The sequence below is a fragment of the Barbatula barbatula genome, assembly GCF_947034865.1.
Source record: "Barbatula barbatula genome assembly, chromosome: 6".
Taxonomy (NCBI): domain Eukaryota; kingdom Metazoa; phylum Chordata; class Actinopteri; order Cypriniformes; family Nemacheilidae; genus Barbatula; species Barbatula barbatula.
The window spans coordinates 11,379,794-11,399,026 of NC_136765.1; the positions used below are offsets into that span (position 1 = coordinate 11,379,794).

The following is a 19,233-nucleotide window of genomic DNA, read 5'->3' on the forward strand; positions in this document are numbered from 1 at the left end:
GTTTACTTATGCATTCAACTAAACACCACGTCTAAATACTTTCATCCCCAATACCATTCATACCAAAGTATCGAATTTATGGATTACTCTTTAATCCAAGGGACTTCAACCCAACAGAATTTGTGATACGCCGATCACGGGATTTCTTTCCCAACAGACTTTAACTGTTTTAATTTCAGGGACTCTAACCCTTTAATTTATGGCTTCCTTAGCCAAGGGACTCTAACCCGTAAGAATCTTTTAAATCTGATTTTCCTTATTTCAATTTTACTCGTCTATTCATCGAGATGTTCATCAAATTCAACACAGAAATTTAGTATATCCAATAGCAGAATTCGGAATAACAGGTTTCTGCCCTTACCTTATTTATTTTAGCCGGCTTTTGTGTTAAATCTGAATCCGTCTCGATATCTTTTCCCTCCCCCACGGGGTCCGCCGAAATGTGGCGCCAAAACTTCTCTTTGTCTTCAAATCACGTCGGGGTCACCAACTATTGGACTTTTGAAACTCGAGTCCCGCGTGTTCAAAATTTGAAGAAAAGTCAAAGAGATCGTTTTTCCCAATAAGTTTAAGTAGAATTTATTATCAGATGTAAAAGCTTCTTCCAGCTGGGGCTGTTCTCTCAACATACATATGAGACAAAACAACTGAATCCACACTTCTGGGTTACAAGTATTTATAGAACCCACGACCTTGCCTTGTTAACGCAATGTTCTTCCCACTGAGCTACAGGAAAGCTACACAAAACTAATGTTTGTACATGTTAGAAAAAGTAAAAGAAATTCAATCATAGTCACTCTTGAGGTTTTTGTTTAATGAATTGAATGAATTAATCTGATTACATTGAACAAAGAACTTTACATCGTGTCAGCTGTTTTTTATGTAAACTAACTTTTAAACTAAACTAAATTATGTCAAAATTCCCTTATAAGAAAGTATCCTTGTAAAAGTAGTGTGTTTTGTGAATGTTATCAATTGGGAAACAAGATCGAGATGATGAGATGGGGTCACATCATTGCAAATGCATCCAGTTTGTTGCACATTATTTTTATATTAAAACCAATGAATAATTTATTAAGAAGAGCAACTGATTATTATTAACAGCTTCAATATATTTCATGAGACTAATTGAATGAAACTTGATAAATGAAATTTTAATTCTTCATTCAGTTTCTGGCATGGGTGGCACTGGCACTGGCACGCAAGGTAATGTTCATGGCTTCTTCCTAAAATTCCCAATAGCACCACCTGCTGTTTTTTTAAGAGGATGCATTTGTGAGAAAATCTGCATGATTCCATTCTTGAGAAAATCAAGCTGAGAGAATCTCATTAAAGGGTGAGACTTACACACGTTATACACGGCATTTTGTCTCAAATTGCATTATGTATTTATAAAACGCTTTTTTGTTTGTTTCAGAGTTGAGTTTCTTTTGCAAAAATAGTTGGACTTTTTTAGTTTTGCCACTATTTTTCCTCCATACATCCTTCCTCTTATAGACACACAAACTTGTACGCACACACGTAATATGGTGTATAATCATTACATAAATGTTAATAAAATGTGTCCAGTGACTGTCAAACATAGCTACTTCATGGCCTCTTGAGGAGATTGATCTTGCAAACAAAGAAAACTGACAGAGAAGGACAAAGAAACAAGGTTTATTCATCCATGGCAACTTTGAGTACCCAAATGGGAACGGACCAAATTCGATTTATTGTTGAAGGCAATAAACGATACAAAAGTCACAAAAATGATAAAAAGTAAGAATCCCTTTATTACAGGAAATATTAGGTCATTACAGTTGTCAAGGACAAAGATGTGCAAAGGTTTAGTACAGCCACAGAGAATTCCGTTTAAATTCCGGGGCTTCTTCTAAATGTGGTAGCGATCTTATGAGAGCATCCTAAGTTACAACAAATCCTGCTAGTGCATTTGTTAAAAAGGGAAGCCAAAACTCTGACAGGAATGAGAGACTCTTAGTAACTGCGGCCGAACAATGTATAGTACTGGGCCGGTTCTTTGCCACTAACGCACATCTGACCAGGTTGCAGGGTCTTCAAGGGATCAAACGGGATACACAGACTCTTGGCTCCCATTGAAGGTTCACCAGGCTCCAGATCTTGATCCCTATAGACAGATATAAAGGACTCAACTAATGGATAACTGCATCCAAACATACAGTATCTCTGGTTATTATGTAGTCACTAACCTGGCTGTGGTCTTCTTAATCCAGTCCTCGCACTCAATGCCGCCACAGAAGGGAATCTGTACAATCTGAGGAAAAATATACGGGTTGATTTTCAAACAAAATAAAAAAAATAAAATCGACATTATTTACCTTTTCTAGCCAAAATCTACATCTACTTACTTTTCCCTGGTCCAGATCTTTCTGGAATTGCTCCATACTATCTGCCACAACCATGTGTTTCTTTAGGTCATCAGATGCCCTGAAATAAGTGAAAAACAAGTAATTAATAAAGTCATCAAACATCTGGCCACCCGAAAAACAGAAGAGCTTCAATGTGAACATGTGCAAATTAAAATCTGTAGGAATTTATTAACTAATGTTTTTGCACATTAACATCTGATGACCGTTGTACCTTTTAAATAGATTGTTCTGAATCTCCTCGAGGAGGCTTGTTATTCTCTTCTCTATTTCAGCATCTTGCAATATGATCTTCACTCCCGTGTCTCTTCTTACTGCCACGCACTGACCCTGCTTTAGGTCTTTCGGCCCAACCTCAAACCTTATGGGCACACCCTGCATCGATAAAACAGGTAGTCCAACTTTAGTCAACGTGACATCCTTCAAAATCTTAAACACTCCAAAAGACATCCTCCATACCTTTAGCTCCCAATGGTTGAACTTCCAGCCAGGTGAGTAGTTATCACGTAGGTCAGCTTTCACTCTGATGTCGGCCTTCTGCAGCCTTGATAGATACTTGGAGCACTGGGCTAACAAAAGCTCTTTCTCTGCTTCTGGCAGAGTGACTGTGATTCCACAAGGAATGATGATCACCTGTGGAACAGAGTGTGCCATTGGGAATTCAGTGTTTTCATTTGAAAAAACAAGAAGGTCATGTGGATAGTTTGAGATGAATGGACATCCAGCATACCTGTAGACATGCTACTCTGGGTGGCAGCACCAGCCCCATGTTGTCGCCATGGACCATTGTCAGGACTCCAATGGTACGTGTTGTGATGCCCCATGAGTTCTGGAAGGCAAGCTGCTTCTCGCCTGGCTTTTTAGGATCTTCAAAGACAATGTCAAACATTCTGGAGAAGTTCTGACCCAGGTGATGTGATGTAGCACCCTGAAGGAGTGATTGGAGAACTTTAATCTTACTACAATACAATAAAAGTGCTGGGGCTTTGAGAAATTCAAGGCTTACCTGAATAGCTCTGCCGCTGGCTGAGATATAAGCTTCCACAGTTGTGGTGTAGTCTCCTCCTGCAAACTTCTCCTTCTCAGTTTTCTTACCCTTGACCACAGGGATGGCCATGAGCTCCTCATACACTCGAGCATACAGCTCCAGGATCTGTAGAACCTGTAGAAGATGAATTAAGAGTGGAGGGAGGTTGCAAAAACATGGTATAATTGTTTCCGGATGCATACACCAATAGTAAGTCATAAGTGAGGTATGATGAGCCACATCTAACCTCCTCTGTAGCTTCTTCCTTTGTGGCAAATGCTGTGTGTCCCTCCTGCCAAAGGAACTCTCTGGTCCTCAGGAAGGGCTGTGGGTGTTTGAACTCCCAACGCTTTAAGGAAAAAATAAAGCTTTAAGAATCCAACTGCTGCTTATTTAAGATTTTATGTTGGTAAAGGAGATATAAAACTGACCACAACGTTGCACCACTGGTTGAGTTTGATTGGCAGGTCTCTGTGTGACTGGACCCACTTGGCATAAGCCGGGTACATGGCTGCAACAACAGAGATTAAAGGTATATGAGACAAGCAGAGTCTGATCTGATTATTTCAGGTGTTTTCCATCAACTTTAGCTCACCTGTCTCACTAGTGGGCCGTACAGCGATGGGCTCAGCCAGTTCTGTCTTTCCTGATCTAGTCACCCAAGCAACCTAATAAGAATTTGCAGATTAAAAGTTGACTTGTGCCACAGATCATAATTATCATTCATGGTCCTAATTGAGGGCAGACATGGAGCTGGAGACTTCAAATTTATCGCTTTGACACACACAATTAATAAAATGCTGTTAATGCGTTTAAATCCATTAACACATTTCTTCAAATTTACGTTATCATTTCTTCAAATTTACGTTATCATTATTTAATTCTGATGAGCTCATTGAAAGTGTTCAGAGTGTCTCTTCTGTCAAATAAAAGTAAGAAATACTGACTGATAAATAAATGCACCGATGAAAGGGGTAGTTGACAAATAACTGGAAACATGTGTCAATATGTTGAAAATGAACTGTTAATGAACTGACATCTGCGGTCGTCCACACATCCAAAAAAATTTATTGGCCGAGTCCACTAGGTGACGTACTGCATCACCATATGTCGAACTCGTCCATCCGTGCTTATCCACGATTGAGTATGCTTAATAAGATGTGCGGACACATTTGTGCACGAGAAGGACATGGATGTGGAAAGTCAATTATACCCTGCTCATTCCTACAAACTTGTAAATACTGCTTTAGACAACACACTCCAGACATTTTTGCCCTCCCTCATCCCTTCAATCTCCTCACCTCTGGAGCAAAATCTGCAATGTGTGTTTTCTCTTTCTCCAGAGCAGCCTGAGAAACAAACATGGGGAAGTAGCAGTTCTCCACACCCAGCTTTTTGATCTCACGGTCAAAGAATTCTTTGATGGTGTCCCAGATGGCATAAGACCAGGGTCTCAACACGTAACAGCCACTGACGTCATAGTACTCAATCATCTCAGCCTTGGTGATCACCTGAACACAGAGTAAAGCAAAAGATTAAAGGTAATTGCACATAGAGTCTGACATTTTGCACCCAAAATTTTCACACGTTAAAAAATTATATGCCCTCACGTTGTGTCAATCACATTGAAACACTGCCTTCAATATTTTCGTTTTGTGCATTTTTTCGCAATGGATTCAGTAATACGCATCAGACTCAGTGTGCAAGGTTTCTGTGCATGACAAATTGTTTGTATGACAAATACAAAAAAAACATAAAACCTTTACTCAACAAGAAGGTGATATGATCTCTGGAAGTAACAACTTGAAACTGATGGCACAAAGCGTACCTGAGAATACCAATCAGCCAGGTTTTCCTCTTTTTTTGCTTCAAGTCCCAACCTATATTCCAAACAAAGTAAATGTATTATTCTTGCTTTTACAGAACATTTCCAACACATGATTCAACCTTTGAAGGTTTCAATGACATTAGTGGTGTACACAAACACAGTTTATGTTATTTAGACTGAGATTTCATCTTGGAGGACAGAACCAGTTGTGACATTACCAAAACTTTCTCAAGCCTCCCATCCAGTAAAGTAGGTAGCAATATTTAGTGTCTATATGAGTGTTTGAGTCTCACCGTGTTTGTTTCTTCGGCCCCTGGCCATCTCCTGCTCCACCAGCTCCAGCATCCTGACCTTGAGGTTTCTCTCCTCCCTTCTGCTGCTTGCGTCCACCACCTCCTCCTCCCTGCTTTTCAGACTTGTTTTCTCTCTCTTTACGGCTTTTATCTTCTCCTCCCGTGTTTCCTCCTGGAGTGGTCACAGGCTTGTACTCCTCTCCTGTAAGTGCTTTATACTGACCCTTCAGCTCAAGCAGTGTCTTCACTGCTTTATCCACTTGCTCCTGAAGAAATGAATTACAATGACACGAGCGTTAAATAATACCACTTTTACAATGACATACTGTAGTAAAGGTGCAGCTGAATACACAACACAAACCTTAGGGCCTTTCTCTGTTTTGAGTTGTCTCACTTGCTCACCCTGCTGAGCTATATCTGCAAACAGGGCTTGGGCCTGAGGGGAGGAGCTGGATTGAGGTTGGGAGGAGCTGGTGGAATGTTGGGCAGGGCTGGATTGGGCAGGGCCTGTTGAAGGAGGCACACCTGGTTTGTAGTCTTGTCCAGTTTGCTGCTTGTACTTGGCTTTCAAACTCAGCAGTTGCTTCACAGCTGCATCTATCTGATCCTGAACAAAGTGAACGATTTCAAATTTCACTGATGAAAACTTGAGAAACAAAACAAATTAGACCAATATTGAAAACAAATTCAAACCTTGGGTGCCCTGTCTGTTTTCAGTTTCCTCACAAGGTCTCCTTGTTGAGTTGCACTTTCATAAATGGCCATAGGCGAGCCGTCAGAGGATCTTGATATAGTAGAAGCGGTGCTTGCGGGCTGGGCTGGAGCAGAAGCACCGGTCGGTGGAGCTCCGGGCTTGTAGTCGTGGCCAATCACCTGCTTATACTCTGCCTTTACGGCTAAAAGCTGCTTTACTGCTGCATCAATCTGGTCCTGAAGAGAATGTGTTATGTTACTGCTTGACTGACCAATAAACCACAAAGCAATATCAAAGCATTCGTCTCACTTTTGGTGCTTTATCAGTTTTCAGCTTTCTGACGACCTCTCCTTGGTCTGACACACGACTGTACAGGGAAGCTGGGGGGGAGTCAGATGAAGGGGTAGGGTGTGATGATGCTGTGGGTGGAGCCATATCTGTTTTGTAGTCTTGACCAGTAAGCTGTTTAAATTCAGCTTTAAGAGCCAAGAGCTCTTTCACTGCAGCATCTATTTGCTCCTGCAAGAAGGTGATGTGAACATGGTCAAGAATTATTTGACTGTTAAACAAAAATAAATAAGTAAAAAAGGTAAAAAAATGTTTTTAGTTTTAGTAAATATTGAATTGTATTACAGTCTATTATGTAGAATTCTTTATTAATGTTAGACTTTTTCACCTGCAACCACATAAACGTTAGGTGGCCCAAACTTTACTTCTGCAGAGAACTCCACAAAGAATAAATAAATGTTGAGTAGTTTTCATTTAATTTAATAAAGTTAAAATACAATAAAATATAAAAATTAATTAATATAAATAATATATTAATATTGTTATATTATAACCAAACATAAGTTCACTTAGGACCAAGTCAAGTCAGCTTTATTTATAAAAGCGCTTTTTACAATTTTCATTGTTACAAAGCAGCTGTACAAGAAAACGTATAACCTTATATGTTTTGCATATAGTCAATATAAGTCAAAACACAGGTCAAATATCAGACTATAAAATCCTATATGCAGTGTTAATTAAATAGAACTATAAAACTGTAGTGTCCATCTATAATGTTGAATATTAATGTTTTATTCTAAAAATATATATTTTTAATACTTTTTATATTTTCTATTATAGTTTTATACAGACCTTTGGTGCTTTTTCTGCTTTCAGTTTACGAACCACCTCCCCTTGTTCAGCAACACGAGTGAAAGGACAACAAGAGGAAGCAGGGCTTGGACTTCCTGCTGCTGGCGTGGGGGCGGAGCTCTTCGGTGCTGCAGCAGAAGTGGGCGAGGCCATGCCAGGTTTGTACTCCTGTCCAGTCAGCTGTTTAAACTCAGTTTTGAGGGCCAAAAGATGCTTAACAGTGGAGTCCACTTGCTCTTTAGGGGCTTTATCAGTCTTGAGTTGCCTCACCAGATCTCCCTGAGCCACAATGCTGGAGAACAGGGCAGAAGCATCTCCTGCTCCGGCAGATGGTGGATTGGAGGTGGGAGCTTGTTTGACTTTAGTGGGAGCCTCAGACTCGGCCTTCTGCAGAGAATTCAATTCAATTCAATTTTATTTACAGTATATAGCGCTTTTCACAATTTGCATTGTTCCAAAGCAGCTTTACAGGGGAAAAACAAAAAACACAGAAGGGTAAAACACAGAACATGAATAGTTTAACTTGTTATAAAAAAGTAATATCTAATGTCAGCATCTCCTGGTGGTTTATTTAGCATATTTAGCATTAAGTGAATGTTTGACTGAAAAGATGTGTCTAATCTAGATTTAAATTGGGCGAGTGTGTCTGATCCTCGAATAATAGGTGCTACGTATGAGAAAGCTCGGCCCCTTTGGTGGATTTAGTTATTCTAGGTATTATCAAAAGTCCTGCGTTTTGAGATCTTCGAGAGCGTGATGGGTTATAGTGTGATAAAGGAAAAAATTATATTTATACAGTTGTCTCTCTCTTATGTATAAAACTAAGAGGCATAGAATATGGTGGATGGAATATGGACAATATTGTGTACTTACAGGTTTGGCAGCTGCCTGGCTTTTGCTCTTGTCCTTGGAACCAGCTGTAGGCATCTCTTTTGTGTGTCCATCTGGGATGTATAGCAGGACACAGGGACTCTCTTTACAGCTGTTAGGGCTGAACAAGGTCAAAAACAATTGAGACAAAAATACAATTCATAATTATTAAAACAATAAATGAGAGAAGAGAAATGACACATACCAATGTGTACGACAACGTTATTGTTTTCCTGAAACGTTCTCTATGCAAGTATCCAAATAGATAAGTTTCTAGCTACCCAAGGCCAGTTTCATGCATTATTATATTAAAAAATATAAATTTTTCTTTCACTGTTTTTTATGCAAGCTACTGTCATGCGGGAGCAGTCATATGTTTTTTTAGAACAAAATCTAAAGAGCCAGGGCTGCAGAAAAAAATTAATCAATTAAGGAGCCATTGGCTCATTTAGAGGAAAAAACAAAGGCGCCAAAATTCTTTTTTTAAGAGCCCCATATACTTAAAAGTACGTCATTTAAAAATATGAGTTATCCTCTTGTGTGTACATTCCCTGAACTTTTCGTGGTTAGTTTAGTTTTGATCGTCTCAAATATCACATTGTTCGTCCTCAGGCTCACTAAAATCTGTCACAGCAAACAGTGCCTTATAGTGATGCGCTCATGTTGTGTCTGTATACTTGTCAATAACAAGCGTTAAATTCCATGGAGTTTTCTGGTGAGCTCTGCATGCGCTTATCGCGTGCTGCCTAATCGGGCTCTGGTGCGCGTAGCGTGGGAAAAAAAAAAAGAGCAGAGCGCTGGCACTGAGCATGTGGAGAAAAGCCCAGCTGCTGTTGTAAAGAGTCGTTTCTGTCTGTACTTGGTTGATGTGTTTCTGGCAACAAGATTTACAGTACATTTAAAAGATGATTTTGTTAGAATAGATTATAGGTTTAACCTGATTGGCTCATAGGGTTGATCACAGATATAGAAGCCCCGCCTCTGCAGCTGTATAATGTCACCTTTCTTCAAATCCTTCAGGCAAGGATCTCCCAGCATCTTCTCCTCAATCTGGAAACAAAATAATAGTTTGATATGGGCAAGAAGAACTTTCTGTATCATATTGCCATTTACCTATCACAGTGATTCTCAACCCCGTCCTAAAGCCCCATATTTCATATGTCTCCCGTATCATACAATATCAAGCATGACATACCTTGCTGTTCTTGTTGATGAAATTTTTGAAATCATCATCTTTGCCTAGCACTGGTTTGGTAATGAGGTGCTGGTAGTTCACACATACAGTGGGCACAAGCGGGGCACGGGCAGTCTCCGCTATCCAAGTGATCTTAGTTGTCTTTTTAAAATCTGTGTTCTCCAAATTCAGACGGGCGTTCAGAGAGGTTATCACTCCACTGCTGTCCCTGTAAAAAGGAAGGCAAAAAAAAGTTTAACTGATGAAAAGTAGCAAAGTGGTTAAATTGAAGGCTGCTGGTTTGCTCCAAATAAAAAGCTATTGTGAGGCCATCTAACTCTGTATGGAACCGAGTGAAATGAGAGAGGATTTTATTAATACATTTGTTGATCCCTTTCATACACAACACTCTGTTGTGAATTTAGCTTTACCTGTTGATTTTGGTGATGATCAGGTTTCCCCAGTTGATGAAGGTGACCATCTCTCCCTCTGTAAGTGTTTCGGCATCAGCACCCTCGATTAAGACCTTCGGCCCGTACCACACCTGCTTCATTCCTACGTCTGCATTCTGAAAATTCCCACAGTAGATAGGACTGAAAATCTTTTTTATTTGACAAGGTTTACCAAGCCTGAGTAGTTAAACTACAAAAGTCAAATAAAAGCAAATTTCAACCAAACAGAGGCAAATTTTGGATTTCCAATAAAATGATCTGCTGATACTCCTGTCAATGTCAAATAATAAACCAACTTTTACTTATGCAGTATTTATTACCTTGGGATGTTTGGCAACCTCTTTCATCTCCTCCTTGGCTTCGGAAACGAAAATGGGAATGACCTGAGAGCTCAGCAGCGCAGTGAACCTAGGGGCTACTGGGTCAATGACCTACAAAGCGACAAAAGAGACAGAGAGAAGAGACATTCAATGACAGGTATTCAGATCAAATTAGAGAGTAAAGCGAGACCAAATTCTCTCGGCTTTACAGCTCAAACATTGTTCTGCATGGACCAAAAGAGCAACTTAAACATATAATACATGATGGAGACAAGAATGTGACAGGATGAAGAAAGAAGAGGAGGGAGAGAAGTGTGAAATGAAGAGCAGGGAAAGCCAAACACTTAACTGAACACTCTGTAAATCATAGAAATGCTCTATAACCATGATACTGCCCACAATGTGTAGTTTTTAATTTGGAAGTTTGTATTCAAAAGCTTTTCTATTTGACTTGGAATGCGTCTACAGAGAACTAGAATAAGACATCACAATTCGTTCAAAGCATTTTCTATGAAATCTGCCAGAAGCTGTATGAGGGGGTGGGGGGCGGGGTCGGGGTGATTATTGGGGATGATTTATAGCACAAACACAGACTGCACAGGGGAGTCTCCTCACTAAGGATGGGTACAGAGAAACGGAACTTTTATGGACCAGTACATAATAGGGTCGATACCAGAGTATCGATAAGCTTCATGACAAACGATGCTAGATTTATGTAGACCTAAAACCAGAAAGGAAAAATGAAATATGGTCTACCAGCCAAATACCATAGTGATTTTTGTGAAATACATTACGATGTGCTCCTATGCACATGCTAAGTGCCATAATTGGTATGCCAAGGAACACTAATACATTTTGTTATGTAGCATTTTCTGTTTGCTCGAAAGCATTTGTAAACTGCAGTTCTAAAGCTCAGCTGTAATAAAGAAACTTAAAATGTTTAACATCTTTTCGCGTCAAATTATAGAGCGAAGTATCGATAACAGTATGCATAAGTACCGATATCGACTTTAAAGAATAGTTTTGTAAATAAATATAATAAACAGAGACTCGCGGTGCAGATGCATCCCCCCCATCGCATGCACGCAAACACACAAAGGCGCGCAGTGAAGAAAAAGTTTCAGTGAGTGGAAACATTTCTCTACGTCTTCTCTGTTCAGTGAGCTGCAGACAGCACATTGAATATATTATATAAATGAATATGAACAACAACGGCTTTATTGGCCATTTAATTGTATTAAAATACAGCAAATTCAGATACTAAACGCAAGTACAGCGTAATGACGTCATGAATATGCTAATCACCACGATGAGTAATAATAGTTGATTTTTTACAAGCTATAAAAGCGATATGTCATACAGGAGGAACAATACAATATATAATAAACAGTAGTGTGTCCCGCTTGTTTTTTTTATAAAAATAAAGGTGGACAAAGATGTCGTGCTGCACAAAAGAAAGAAACATTTTCAAATGAGAAAATGGTGAAGGAATTTGTCTTTAGTTCACTTTTTGAGAACCTTTCAACCAACATTCTGTGTTTAAGTGTAAGATTAGCGAATAAGATCTGAGAGGGAAAGAGACAATGCAGGGGAGACGTGAGGAAAAGAAACAGTGGGAAAGAGGAAGAGGAGGAGTAGGAATACCTTTTTACAGCTAACTGGCAGCTTGTAAACAGAGAAGTGAGATGCATTTTAATGCAGAACAGGGGACACACAGCTCAGAGATGGACAGAACAGGAAGTGTTCCAGAGTGCATATCACCATTAGTCATAGAAGGTCACAAATTCCTGACCTATAATAATTTTAGACCAAGCCCATTACAGGCTACTATAAAATTAAAAAGCCATGGTTTCAATGTAATGGCCAGAATTATCATGTTTTTGATTGTTCCATTTCCTGGCCATGAATGCAACAACATTTCTCCTCTTAGGCAAAAGACAGTGCCAAGAGATGATGGTGTCAAAGAAAGAAATGAAATAATGAACAGCACAAAAAAGTAAAGAGAAGATGGTTGATAAAGCTTGCAACTAGCGAGCAGTGTTATAGGGCTCAAGACATGCCTGATGCAGAAAATGAAGTGCAGATGACCAAAGACAGACACTAAAAAACAAACACGTTTCCAGATTGTTTTGAATGATGCCTGTTAATTTTGAATGAACATGGAAGTACATCATGAACCAGATGGAAATAAATAGGCATGAAAACACACAAATGATTAACATTACAACATCTGACACAACAAAAGACGGATGCAGAGGTGAGTTAGTAGGTGAATGGTGACTTGGCTGTTGGGGCTGGAGAGATTAGTGTCTTGATACTTTCAGATTAACTTTAGTCTTCGTTCAAAATAATGTTGCTGATAATGTGAGAAGATATTAGGCAGCCGATTTGTTTAGGGCATTATAGCTAGGGAATAAATGGGATCACAAGGACCAGCTGGAGTTCAGGTGCAGGGACGGTGGATCTCAGGTGTGGTCGCAACATTTACCTTCTTGTTAAATGACCAGATCTTGTCCCACTCCATGTTGACCACGGATCTTGAACCTCCCTATAATAGAGAGTGAATGAGACTGAGGTTAAATGTGGCGAAAGGTCTGAAAAAGGTCTTTTTTTTTCGAGTATGGCCCTGAAGATGTCATTAGGAACGAAATCCTTGGAAGATTTGTCATTTCCAGGGATGTAACCATTCACTTAGCTCACAATGCAATATGATTTATATTTACAAAATGAGTTGAGACATATTAGAAAAGAACAACTGCTGTTCTATCATCTCAAATGCAGCACATTTCTTTGTAAAATAAAAGATAGCATTATAAAAACAAAAACAAACTGCTATTTTAAAAGAAATTCCATATGAAATAAAAATCAAAACAATGTATTTAATATAAAAAGAGTTTGTCTGTGCTTTTCTCTGAATTTTTTACATCTAGAAAAATTTCAGCATTTTCCAAGTTTGCAGTAAACACAGTGACTCCTGCTGTTCAAAACATGTATTGCGATTCATATAAAATCTCATCTGACTTGTCGTCAAATATAATAATAATTGATTTTCAACCAGCTTGCCGTGAATCATTACATCCCTAGTCATTTGGTTTTATAAACCACAGCTAGTTCAACCTAGGATGTGCAGATCATTTGATACTGAAAGATGTGGCAGTCCCCGTCATAAATGAAGCGTTAGGTAAAACTTTGTCAAATGTCTGTGTTTTGTTGACAAGCAGCCCATAAGTCCATATCATATAAACAACATGAATGTATTGTGAATTGAATGTTATCCAGGGATAATGTGATGATGTATGCTTGTGACTCTTTAGCTCCGTCCCCTGAACGCCACCAGGAACTTGTCTGTTTTTGGAAAGATGCAGTACAGCTGTATCGGTCTTTTCTAAATGTGATAAAACTAAGGACTCTTCAGAGATATAAAGGATGCAATACTACTCTATAGGTAGTCAAGATAAACATGACATTGGCTGAAACTGTGTGTGTAAGGAAAATTTGACACTGAAAGTGTGAGAAATGCAAATGGACATAATCTTTTGGCTCATCTTTTGGACTGTGTTGATGATACACATACCTGCGCAGCAATGAACTGTTTAAGTCCCTCAACAGTCATTCCTCTTCGCAACACACCTCTGACTGTGGGGAAACGTGGGTCGTCCCTGTAGGAAAGAACAGACAAAATAAAATGAACTAAGTGCACTAATATTTCTTAATTATTATTATTAAAGTCATCAACTCACCAGCCATCCACATAGCCCTCATTGACAAACCAGGTGAGTTTCCTCTTGGATAGCACAGTGTTGTTGAGATTGAGTCTGGCATACTCCCAGATGTATGGTTTACGCACACCCAGAGCATCTATCACCCAATAGAACTGTTCGTCTCTGTCGTGGTACTCGGTTGTACGCAGAGCATGAGTCACACCCTCAACGCTGTCCACGATAGGGCAAGCAAAGTCATATGTGGGGTACACTCTAGGACAAGAAAACAATAAGACAAACATATTTTAATCATCATTTATTCACTCTCATGTCAATGAAAACCTGTAGGACTTTCTTTTGCAGATCACAAAAGAAGATATTTTGAAGATATGTTGGTAAACAAAAAAACACCCTATTGGACCCTATTGACTTGCATTGAACAGGCACACAGCTGTTTCTCAAACAATATTTTGTATTGAGGGTGAAAATATAAAAAACTTAATATCAGGTAACATTCAGCCCCATGTAGGCCTTTAAAGTAGAGCTCAGCTGATCTGAGCATTTATTTCCTTACTTGTAAGTGGTGCCAGTGCGAGGATGAGGAGCATTTTTACAGCGGTACAGTGTTGGGTCACGCAAACATCCATTGTTGGAGTTCATGTCAATCTTTGCTCTCATGCAGCAGGTTTGGCCATACTCTGAGCCTTTCTTCATCTCCTCCCACATCTGCATGTTCTTCTCCACAGCTGCAGCAAAACCAAGAGCACATTCAATATCATAGTTTCTGTAGTGTGGAATAAACTGTGGAAGTAACAGCCAGCAATGTGCCCTTACAGTTACTGCGGTTTTGAGACTCGACCCTTTGCTCTCTCTCTTGCTTCATAACGTCTGGGGGAGTGTCATCTATGTAGGCTTTGCCTTCCTGCAGAAGTTTCTCTGCCAGCCGCTGGATGGTGGGAAAGTGGTCGCTGGTGTAGGTGAACTGGTCTGGTTTGATCTGTAACATGGCCACGTCCTCCAGGATCACCTGCAGCAAGAGAGCATCCATTGTAAGAAACTTTGTATTTTCAGAATGGTGGATGATAAAAGACCCAATAAGTTTACACTGAATGAATGCAAGCTATATCATGGCACCAATATTATTATATTATATTACTGAAATCAGATTTATTTATTTGATCTCAAAATGAGGAAAGGGCGTTATGTCATACCTTCTCAAAGTCCTCCTTCTCCTTCTCAGGGTTGGTGTCATCAAAGCGCATTATAAGCTTGCCCTTGAAGCTGATCTGGTAGTGCTGGTTAAGGAGAGCTGCCTTGGCGTGGCCGATGTGCAGGTATCTGTGGAGGTGGTGGTTTACCTCAGAAACTCATATCTTTACCGCCAAAGATAAAAACAATGTGGGGGTGTTAGGGTTACTTACCCACTAGCCTCTGGAGGAAACCTCACCACAACTTTGCCCATCTCGGCTCCAGGAAGCTCCACAAACTTTCCCAAATCCTGTTTCTTCTCTTTTTCCACAGGCTACAAACACATGGCATTGAGACTTTATGGCGAGCACATCACGATGCACTGCATGTTCGTTTAAAGTTTCCTCAAAATCATGCAAATTATTCACTTTTTTGCTTTAAAGGTCCAGTGTATGAAATTTTGTGACATCTAGCAGTGAGATTGTGAATTGCAACCAACGGCTCCCTCCCTCCTCACTTTCAAAACAATACGGTGGCTAACTTCTTTGCCGAAGGAGATAACATTTACGACACGCCATCTGTAGAGCAGTTTGTCCGTTTAGAGCTATTGTAGAAACAACATGATGAATTCCATGCAAGAGGACCCGTGGTGTATGTAGACAGGAATAGCTCATTGTAAGGTAATAAAAGCATAACGCTTTATTATGTAAGGTCTCTGAAAACCTAGTTATGTCTATTTTATTGCATTTCTTTCAATAGATCCTGTAAAAATAAAATGACACACTGGACTTTTAAGGATATTATTTTTATTCACATCTGAAGCTATAAAAAGAAATACCTCAAGAAAGCCAATCCATTTCAAAGCTCAGTCCCATTAAATTTATTTTTAGTGTATTGATGTAAACATTTTAGTTTCACCTTCGTGGCAAGTGAAACAATGCTATACTCACTGCAGCTTTGCTGGTGTTGATCCTGCTGGCCCATTTACTGCCTACAGAACTGAATGGCACCTGAGAGCTCAGGAATGAAAACCAGCGGCAGAGATTTGGGTAAGAGCCTGACTTGACCTGTGACTCTACATTACCTTTGAGTGGAAACATAATAGTTTTAGTTGTCCTGACATCTAGCAGAGCAGATCATATAAAAACAACGTTTGTAGTTACAAGAATACACGAAGATTAACTACAGATTTATATCTCAGGGATTACATCACCATAGTACATTTAATATGCATTCCTAGATCTTGAAACCATTTCTTTATGAACTGTACAGCTAATAGCCTCACCTTTGAGAGCGGCCCACACGGAGAGGTCAGCCAGGGTTACACTGTGACCAACCAGGAAGGTTCTCAACGCCAGAGTTTTATCCAGTTCAAGCAGAGCAAGAGACAGATCAGACTGACCACAAAGACGACACGCACTAAACTCCAGCCAATGATCAACCTGCAAGAAAGAGAACAACTTTAATAATCAAACAAGGTTTACTTGATTTCTGGTGGCCTAGCAATACATACATCTTTTGTTTTGTTTTTATCACTTTTTCTATTTCTAAGTTAAATCCAAATTTTGCATCCTAGATTTGTTTATCCCCGTCAGTACAGCAAATAATTCAACCAATATTCATTATCCAATAAAATAATGCATAATAAAAACGAGTGAACTGTAGTGTTAGTGTATGATTCTAACCTCAGTCTGCTCCATCATGTTAGAACCATACAGTCCTAATGCTGGAGCCACTCGGGCGAGATAACGTGTGATGGAGTTCACGTCATTGAACTGCACATGACTAAAGAGGAGAGACGTAGAATCAAAGATCAATAGTTAGTTTTTTGTCTAGAATCAGAAAATCCTCTAGTGATCGTATACTTACTCAGACACATGAAGCTTGGTGTCTTTCCCCTCCTCCACAGAAAGATTGATGCTACCTTTCACATGTTCTGCAGCCAACAGCGCCCCTACAGGCAGATATATACATTTTCATTAATTTACATTATGCAAATACATGCCAAAAAAAAGGGTAACCACCAGTGGAGAGGAACACCAAGTTAAAGTGATAATTTATCCAAAAATTGAAAAACTGTGATCATTTACTCACCCTCTTTCATTACAAACCTGTATGACTTATTCGCCGGAGAACACAAAAGAAGATATTTTGAGGAATGTTATTAACAGCAAGGGGGCGTGTAAATGATGACAGGATTTTCATTTTGAAGGTGAACTACACCTTTAACATGACATAAACGGGACATCGACTCATTCGAATTACATTGGTTTGCTTGCGTTTACTGACAATAATGTGTTTTTGTGTGGGATAGAAGGTGTTTAATAATTTCTACCTTAAAAAATATAAACATTTCTTCATATGATTAACAAAACGCATGCATAAGTCTTGAGTGACCTATGCAACAAAAGGGAATAAACGATTTGGGTTTGTTAAATCATTCATTGCACACAGACATGATACCGATGTGCATAAATTACAGATTGTGTTGATGAAGTTATAGAACTGAAGAAACATCCGTGTCAACGGCATTCTCTTTAATCCTGAATCAAAATCATGGGTGAGGCAGGCGAAGGCTTGAAAACATAAAACGCAAGTATGTTTTCGAGTTACATAATTCAAGGCCCTCAAATGCAAACTGAGAAAACAGGTCCAGCCAGACTTATTCACTGTGCAAATTTGATTGTACTGCAAATAGAACATTTAGCCTTTGTAAATTACAATTTACCCTTATCATCATTAAATGCATGTAGAACTTTAAAAACAATTTTAACTTAAACTTTGAAATTATGTTAAAACATTACATATTCATAATGTAAAGAACGGCATCATTACGGAAAAGAAACTTGACTGCATAGGACTTATTTCCAATACGGAGTTCACAAGTGAAATAATAAATAAAGCACACATTTGGTTTTGGTTTGCTGCAGTGTTTAACTTTTGGTTTTGAAATCATTATGATGACAGTCTACTTCGTTTATAATCAAAATAATCTCACTTTAATATACATAAATAAACAAGCATTCTGGACAACAAGACAGTTGCATTGCACTGCACTGCAGCACGTAATGCCAGGTTGTCCTGTGGAATAGACACATTTGGGTAGACAGCTGCTGTTTCAAGTGTCTTGCATCAGCCAGTGTCACTGCTCTTCAGCACTGGACGGCGCACTTCACAAACATTAACATTCAGCAACTACAATATAACAGCATTTTTATACCAACATGTTGTGATAGACAAGATCTGAAATAACCGGAAGTCTGCGTGACAGTAAACTTGATCTTCATAATAATGGCACCATACAAATACGTTTGATTTGTTATTATCTAAATAGGTAATCTGAAACTACAATAAACACTCCTGCGTTGTTGTTTTTTCATTCAAACGTATAGCGTTGGAAAGCAATAAAGACCAAAGGTGCAATAAAAGGCAGACGGGTAATTGCAGGCTATGCCACGATGGCACGAGGAGGATATTCTGCGTGTCAATACATTGAGCCCTTTGCTGACGTATTTCCGAGCCTCGAGTGCAGTAAATGTAAAATGCACGCGTTCTTACCTAAAGGTGGGTTGCTGCTGTTGATAGTCAGATTTAAGGCCATGTCGTTCCTCCCGATCCGTTCCTAATGATGATACTGTCACACTTTCTGTATCGAGTTATTTCAGGAACCACAAGCCGCTCAGCTCCGCCTGCTGTGCGCGTGCTGCACTTAAATGAACCGGATAACATCAAACCCCCCAAAAAGGTTCCGATGTTAAACAAACAATATTGATTGGTTGTAACTTTTTCATTTTTATATTAAATATTTAACTTAATATTTACAACATTCAACTTTACATCAAATATTTTGTAGTTGTATAGGATGATATATGTATATGTATTCATACAGACCGCGGTCAAGCCAGCCGCAGTTCGAAAAAACACGGTCAAGCCAGCCGCCGTTTGATTCATTATGCGCGCATACTTAGTAGACAACGGTAATTTCTAGAAACACCGCTTTTAAAGCTTTATTTAAATAAGGATCATCTGTGTGTCTCCTCAATATTATATATTTTGTTTTACGTTTAGAATTTCCGTAATTGATGAACATTTTTGTCAGATTGTTTGCATTATCAATGTCTCCGTCTGCAACTTTTGTTTAACAGTTACTGTTACTGAT

At 39.1% G+C, this 19,233-nt stretch overlaps 1 protein-coding gene across 1 annotated transcript; it reads right to left on the reverse strand.

Moving 5' to 3' along the window:
* Positions 1 to 1,640: 1,640 nt before the first annotated feature.
* Positions 1,641 to 18,804, reverse strand: eprs1 (glutamyl-prolyl-tRNA synthetase 1). Its single transcript, XM_079458559.1, has 34 exons — positions 18,633 to 18,804; positions 16,944 to 17,028; positions 16,760 to 16,859; positions 16,360 to 16,516; positions 16,025 to 16,158; positions 15,308 to 15,408; positions 15,098 to 15,224; positions 14,721 to 14,913; positions 14,461 to 14,632; positions 13,926 to 14,159; positions 13,760 to 13,844; positions 12,674 to 12,733; positions 10,186 to 10,296; positions 9,845 to 9,981; positions 9,435 to 9,642; positions 9,177 to 9,289; positions 8,243 to 8,360; positions 7,370 to 7,756; positions 6,539 to 6,748; positions 6,229 to 6,465; positions 5,897 to 6,142; positions 5,536 to 5,801; positions 5,243 to 5,294; positions 4,716 to 4,925; positions 4,010 to 4,082; positions 3,846 to 3,925; positions 3,662 to 3,763; positions 3,394 to 3,549; positions 3,118 to 3,315; positions 2,847 to 3,020; positions 2,602 to 2,762; positions 2,370 to 2,448; positions 2,211 to 2,275; positions 1,641 to 2,128 (listed from the first exon to the last, which is right to left on the reverse strand). Exons 1-34 carry the CDS (start codon positions 18,673 to 18,675, stop codon positions 1,978 to 1,980), a joined length of 5,025 nt encoding a protein of 1,674 aa, XP_079314685.1. The 5' UTR covers positions 18,676 to 18,804; the 3' UTR covers positions 1,641 to 1,977.
* Between the last annotated feature and the right edge of the window lie 429 nt (positions 18,805 to 19,233).